The sequence below is a fragment of the Cherax quadricarinatus genome, chromosome 10 (genome assembly GCF_038502225.1).
Source record: "Cherax quadricarinatus isolate ZL_2023a chromosome 10, ASM3850222v1, whole genome shotgun sequence".
NCBI lineage: Eukaryota > Metazoa > Arthropoda > Malacostraca > Decapoda > Parastacidae > Cherax > Cherax quadricarinatus.
In genome coordinates, this window is record NC_091301.1 from 12,697,700 (window position 1) to 12,705,240 (window position 7,541).

Below are 7,541 nucleotides of genomic sequence, written 5' to 3' on the forward strand. Positions count from 1 at the left end.
GTTGGTTAATATTGTGTTACTTGTGTGAGTTTGTTGGTTAATATTGTGTTGCTTGTGTGAGTGTGTTGGTTAATATTGTGTTGCTTGTGCGAGTGTTGGTTAATATTGTGTTACTTGTGTGAGTTTGTTGGTTAATATTGTGTTGCTTGTATGCGTGTGTTGGTTAATATTGTGTTACTTGTGTGAGTGTGTTGGTTAATATTGTGTTGCTTGTATGCGTGTGTTGGTTAATATTGTGTTACTTGTGTGAGTGTGATGGTTAACATTGTGTTGCTTGTATGAGTTTGTTGGTTAATATTGTGTTGGTTAACATTGTGTTGCTTGTATGCGTGTGTTGGTTGAGGTGGTAGGTGGGGCGTGGATGGTGTGGTTAAGTTTAATTAAAGTCTGTCAGCTACACGAGGGTCATGAAGGCTGTTTGTCACCTGTGCACCACAAGTCAAAAATAATACCTAAAACAGTGATTAAAGTAAGTTCTCCGTAACATATATTCTGACACACCATGTATGTCAGGCCCCTATTAGAGTATGCAGCACCAGTATGGAACCCACATCTGGTTAAGCACGTCATGAAATCAGAGAAAGTGCAAAGGCTTGCAACAAGACTAGTCCGGAGCTAAGGGATATGTCCTACGAGGAGAGGTTCAGGGAAATCACACTTACAATACTGGAGGACAGGTGGGATAGGGAGACATAATAAAGACATATAAAATACTTAGAGGAATTGACAAGGTGAATAGGGACAGAATGTTTCAGAGATAGGATAAAGCAACAATGGGACACAACTGGAAGTTGAAAGCTCAAATGAGTCACAGGGATGTCAGGAAGCATTTCTTCAGTCTTAGAGTTGTAAGGAACTAGAACTGTCTGGAGAGTGATGTAATGGAGGCAGGATCCATACATAGCTTTAAGAAGAGGTATGATAAAGCTCATGGAGCTGGGACAGAGTGGATCTAATAGCGACCAGCGAAGAGGCGGGTCAGGAGCTGTTACTCGACACTTGAAACCACAAACAGGTGAGTACACACCCAAACACCTTCTCGGGTGTATCAACACAGCTTTCGGTGCATACACGGAGACACACACACACACACACACTCACAATCGGTGTATACATACACCGAAATACACATTCTACTCGATGTATATAACCTGCGTGGGATGTGATGTATGGCTCGGGACACCTTGTTCACCCTATCATGGTTGACAGTCACGTCAAGCCACTGTACTGCCTCACCACCTGTGACTATGTTATATATATATATATATATATATATATATATATATATATATATATATATATATATATATATATATATATATATATATATATATATATAAGAAACACATTACAATTACTGTGTTTTATGCAGCTCTTGAGAGCTGGGGCGCATACATAGGTACCCAGGATGCAACGGGCATTACCCCTCTGAACTGCAACACCGAGACGCTGTGGAACAGAAAACTAGCAGCTCTATGTTCCTTAGTTGCCCTGATGAGTCTTTTGCCTAGCTGCTTCAGGAACTTGAATGCGCTCTTTCCCCATGTGCCGAGGGTCCCTGAAACTGTGGGACCAAATATGCAATGATGAACAAGTTCACCGTTTTTTGTAAACTACTGGGATTCCCTGATACTGTGTAATACTGAGTGACCTACACTGTAATGATCATGTGACCGCGTTCATCAGTTGTGATACTTATTATTACTGTAACCCATTTCACTAGCCTTGTATATAGTTCAGTAGTACTGTAACTTGTTTAGTGAATAGCATTCTGGACACCATCTCTGGACCCAGGGATGGTGGCGGTGGTGATGGTGGTAGTGGTGATGGTGGTAGTGGTGGTGGAAGTGGTAGTGGTGATGGTGGTAGTGGTGATGGTGGTAACGGTAGTGGTGATAGTGGTGGTGGTAGTCATGGCGGTAGTGGTGATGGTGGTAGTGGTGGTGGTAGTCGTAGTGGTGATGGCAGTGGTGGTAGTGGTGGTGGTGGTAGTGGTGGTGGTAGTGGTGGTGATAGTATTGATGGTAGTGGTGGTGGTAGTAGTAGTGGTGATGGCAGTGGTGGTAGTGGTAGTGGTGGTGGTGGTAGTGGTAGTGGTGGTGATGGTACTGGTGGTAGTGGTAGTGGTAGTGGTGGTAGTGGTGGTGATGGTAGTGGTGGTGATAGTAGTGGTAGTGATGGTGGTAGTGGTAGTAGTGGTGATAGTAGTGGTAGTGGTAGTGGTGGTGATAGTAGTGGTAGTGGTGGTGACAGTAGTGGTGGTGGTAGTGGTGGTGATGGTAGTGGTAGTGGTGGTGATAGTAGTGGTAGTGATGGTGGTAGTGGTGGTGATAGTAGTGGTGGTGGTAGTGGTGGTGGTGGTGGTGGTGGGTCCTCAGTCTTGGTAACACAGTCTCGGTGTAAGGTCACTACACAGTCTCTCCCTGGCTGCTGCCTCACACTCTCCCTCACCACCTCCCTGGTCACTCATCACACTGGCTACTGTAGACAGTGACTAGGTAGCTTCTAGTACGATGGCCTCACGTGTGTTCATCTCCTAACTAGACGCTGCTACGCAAACTAGAAGTCTAGGAGGCGGAACTCAACAATTTGCTGCCCGTGTTTTCCCAGCTTGGCAACCAAGAATTGCACTTTTCTTACCGAAATTTGCAAGATATGTGAAAGTGTACTATTGATAATGTGGGAACCACAGTGATCTGAATTGGGAATTTGAGTTATTTGTTCTACGAGAGACGGATAATAACTTTTTACCAGAGTTGAAGAAACATCAAATTTTACAAGTGTATTTATTATCCATGAATATAATTTTTTGCTTGAAATCGAGAACTATATTCTTATATTATCCCTGATTTACAATAAGAAGGTTTACAAAGACTTTGATGGTAGAATAATGTGTACGAGTTTATAACTGATAACAAGACAAAATACATTTTTTAATAGGAAACAGCAAGAACAGAATATTGTGGTATTTACATGACGTATTACGTGTGTTCTAACACCTTCAACTTGAAATAATGTGACAGATATCGTTCAAAAACAAACTCGAGAACTTTTACCTTGAAGTTTAAACCCTTCAGTGTTGATTACATGAAGTTTGTACAGAAGCCTTCAGTTGGGTAGATGAAGTATGTGAGTGGAACTCACCTCACACTGGGCTATTATGAGGTAAGTCAACTTCAGTTATTTACCTCACATTCTTACTCAACTTTACCGTGATGAGTGAGGTATATATCTGAGGAAATTTAAATACTGTATGAGAGTGACATCCTTTGAGGATCCTGTGATATGCCTTATGTAACTTTTTTTCCTCACAATATAAGTGAAGACAGGGAGCACTTCCTAGTGAAGTAAAAAGCAGACAGGTGTCAGAGCAGGTCAGACAAGAACTCACGAAGATAAAAGAGCGTCAGGCTATCAGTTCGTAATGAAGACATGATGGCATGCAGGAAGGAATCTTATTTGTTATTGATTACAAATGTGTCCGTATGTGTTAGAATGAGAATATTTTTGATTAAGGCATTGCAATGACTCGTGAAATCGTAATAACAAGATTGCAAACAAGGTATTGCAATGTACAGGAAGATTTGAAACGAACGTACCATCTAATATTCAATGGAGGGAAGTTGTTACTCTCACACAGCAGAGATGAGGTTATACCTCCCTGGATACCCAGTCACACAGGAAGCTAAGATTCATCAACATACACTAGCCGAAGCCTAGGCAAGCTTCGCTGCACATTCTTACCAAATGAACTGAAGTTAGCCTTGAAAACTTTTTAAAACAATAACAATAACTGTTATATAATATAGCTTATCTTTTAGTTTTAACCTCTGAAGAAACTCTCACCAGTCGGTAGATCTATGGATGATAATCTACTTCGTCTTTCACTTATAATATACTCACCTGCCCCACTGTATACTCTTTAAATACCCCTTAAATACTGGGGAATGACATACTTGGGTGACGAATGATAGTGTTGGAGAAACTGGTAAAGGGTGGGATTGGGGGATTAATCGTCTCTACGTTCTCTCCAACAATGGTAAAGGGTGGGATTGGGGGATTAATCGTCTCTACGTTCTAACTGCTTCTTCAGTTCTGTTCCACCCTGGATGATGGAATGATCTGAGGTTCTTACTTACTGTTGTTGTGTTTCACTGTTTGTGTCTCTGTTTTCCTCCTCATCACATCCACTCTGTTCACCCCATACACAATGATCAACACGAAAACTTTATACATGTACTTATAAATAAACTGCGAGTGACACTTTCTAAGTTGATTCTTCGGATTGCAAGCAAAAAAATATCACATTTTTCCCTTTCGTTTTTACAAAAAACTTGTTTTCTTAAGCAACGAAAGAGGGATTATACTAAGTAAAGATCAGTGTCAATATTAATGTAATATTTTATTAGAAGGAGACAGTAATAAGGTTAGTATGAGTAGTCATTCAGATTTATTGAATGAGCGTTTAACAACGGGAAAGTCTCTGTTGCAGTCAACAGGTTAACATACATACACATATATATATATATATATATATATATATATATATATATATATGTATATATATATATGTATATATATATATATAATATATATATATATATATATATATATATATATATATATATATATATATATGTATATATATATATATAATATATATATATATATAATATAATATATATATATATATATATATATATATATATATATATATATATATATATATATAAATAATATAATATATATATATATATATATATAATATATATATATATATATATATATATATATATATATATATATATATATATATATATATATATATATATATATATATATATATATATATATATATTATATCAACAATGTATCTCTTAAATCTTCTGTACCATATTGTGTAATAAAATATTCCTATTGGTAAAAAAAAATATATATACTGAAAGATGGGGTGGTAGGGGAAGTGGAATATTCAAACGGCTTTAGGAAGAAATCCAGATATTCTTCCTTGAAGCCTTTTTATCCACTTCTCCGAGGCTATGGGTCCCACAGTTTACACCAGAGGTGGACCCCATATTATATATATATATATATATATATATATATATATATATATATATATATATACAGTGGCCCCCGGTTAACGATATTTTTTTCATTCCAGAAGTATGTTCAGGTGCCAGTACTGACTGAATTTGTTCCCATAAGGAATATTGTGAAGTAGATTAATCCATTTCAGACCCCCAAACATACACGTACAAACGCACTTACATAAATACACTTACATAATTGGTCGCATTGGGAGGTGATCGTTATGCGGGAGTCCACTGTATATATATATATATATATATATATATATATATATATATATATATATATATATATATAATATATATATATATATATATATATATATATATATGCGCAAGACAAATGTAGTTAAATGTGAAGGTTAAACTCCGTAGATAATACATTTTAAAATTGCTGATCAGGAAACTGAAGGCGCTGTCATTATTATTATTTTGTGTATATACAGCGCTAAACCCATGTGGGGTCACTCAGCGCGAGACGTGGTGGAGGCTCCATGCTCTATCCTCCAAGAGCCACACAGGAGCTTTCTAACTTTCACTCGACACTGAGTGCTATTTGACAACCAACTTCTCCCTCCTGTCAAGAAATTGGTTATAAATCTAAGTGGTATCTCAAATTTTGAATAGGCCTCTGGCTGTCTTCCAGGAGGAACTGGACAAGTTTTACACGTCAGTTCCAGACCAGCCGGTCTGTGGTTCATACGTTGGTCTGCGTGCGACCAGCAGCAATAGCCTGATGAATCGGGCTTTAATTCACCAGGAGGCCCCTGGTCTGGGACCGGGCAGCGGGGGCGTTGATCCCCCGTAAACATTCTTTAGGTATGTTTCTAGCACAGATTCCTTTCAGTCTCAAATACGGTTTGACGAGCCAGATAACATTATCATATGCGATTTGAACAGCCTGATAATATCAAATACGCTTTGAAAAGCCGGATAACGTCATATAATACGCTTTAAATAGCCAGATAACAACATCCAGTACTCTTTGAGCTCTGAACAACCCTGCTGTGAAACACAATTCAAACAACTCTTCAAGACTAAATCACAAAAATTTGGAGGACCTGGTCGGCGTAAAGCATTACTGTATGTGTCTCCACATAATTTCTCAAGCACTCGAACCGCTGTTAGTAATCGAAGGCCCAATCTTTGAAAGAATTTTCATCCCTGATTCACAGTCCAGCCCATCAGACGACGATAACCCGTTCAGGGGTTGTGTCAGTCGTTCAGACTCGCCCTGGTGAGCCTAGTTATTATTCAGCTTAGCCGTCGTCTCGTGACTAGGCTGACGTATATAGTCTTATATAAGAGGAGGAGGAGGAGGAGGAGGGATGTGAAGACTTTGTTTCGTCGTATCAAAAGATAGCCTAAGACTGTCCTGTGTCTTAAGAAACGATATTTCAAGCCTTTGTTCTGTCTTGATGTCTGAAACATTGCTCCATTTTAGAGGTGTTCGAAACATCTGTTCCACTTTAGAGTAGGTGTTCGAAACATCTGTTCCACTTTAGAGGAGGTGTTCGAAACATCTGTTCTACTTGAGAGGTTTGAAACATTTACTCCACAATAGGACTAGTAACGCTAAGCTTCGCTCTATCCTAGAGTTTCATAGTGTTGTATAACCTGTGTGTGTGTGTATGTGTGTGTGTGTGTGTGTGTGTGTGTGTGTGTGTGTGTGTGTGTGTGTGTGTGTGTGTGTGTGTGTGTGTGTGTGTGTGTGTGTGTGTGTGTGTGTGTGTGTGTGTGTGTGTGTGTGTGTGTGTGTGTGTGTGTGTGTGTATGCGTGTGTATGCGTGTGTATGTGTGTGTATGTGTATGTGTGTATCTGTATGTGTATGTGTACTCACCTCACCTAGTTGTACTCACCTAGTTGAGGTTGCGGGGGTCGAGTCCGAGCTCCTGGCCCCGCCTCTTCACTGATCGCTACTAGGTCACTCTCCCCGAGCCGTGAGCTTTATCATACCTCTGCTTAAAGCTATGTATGGATCCTGCCTCCACTACATCGCTTCCCAAACTATTCCACTTACTGACTACTCTGTGGCTGAAGAAATACTTCCTAACATCCCTGTGATTCATCTGTGTCTTCAGCTTCCAACTGTGTCCCCTTGTTACTGTGTCCAATCTCTGGAACATCCTGTCTTTGTCCACCTTGTCAATTCCCCTCAGTATTTTGTATGTCGTTACCATGTCCCCCCTATCTCTCCTGTCCTCCAGTGTCGTCAGGTTGATTTCCCTTAACCTCTCCTCGTAGGACATACCTCTTAGCTCTGGGACTAGTCTTGTTGCAAACCTTTGCACTTTCTCTAGTTTCTTTACGTGCTTGGCTAGGTGTGGGTTCCAAACTGGTGCCGCATACTCCAATATGGGCCTAACGTATACGGTGTACAGGGTCCTGAACGATTCCTTATTAAGATGTCGGAATGCTGTTCTGAGGTTTGCTAGGCGCCCATATGCTGC

General features: G+C 39.6%; 1 protein-coding gene across 1 annotated transcript in view; it reads left to right on the top strand.

Moving 5' to 3' along the window:
* The first annotated feature begins 2,387 nt into the window (after positions 1 to 2,387).
* LOC128687952 (microtubule-associated protein 9) overlaps positions 2,388 to 7,541 on the top strand; it is an 82,023-nt gene continuing 76,869 nt past the window's right edge. The window contains exon 1 of the mRNA XM_053775592.2: positions 2,388 to 3,165. Within this exon, the coding sequence (XP_053631567.1) occupies positions 3,161 to 3,165 (5 nt within the window). The 5' untranslated portion in view covers positions 2,388 to 3,160. The remainder of the gene's footprint in view (positions 3,166 to 7,541) is intronic.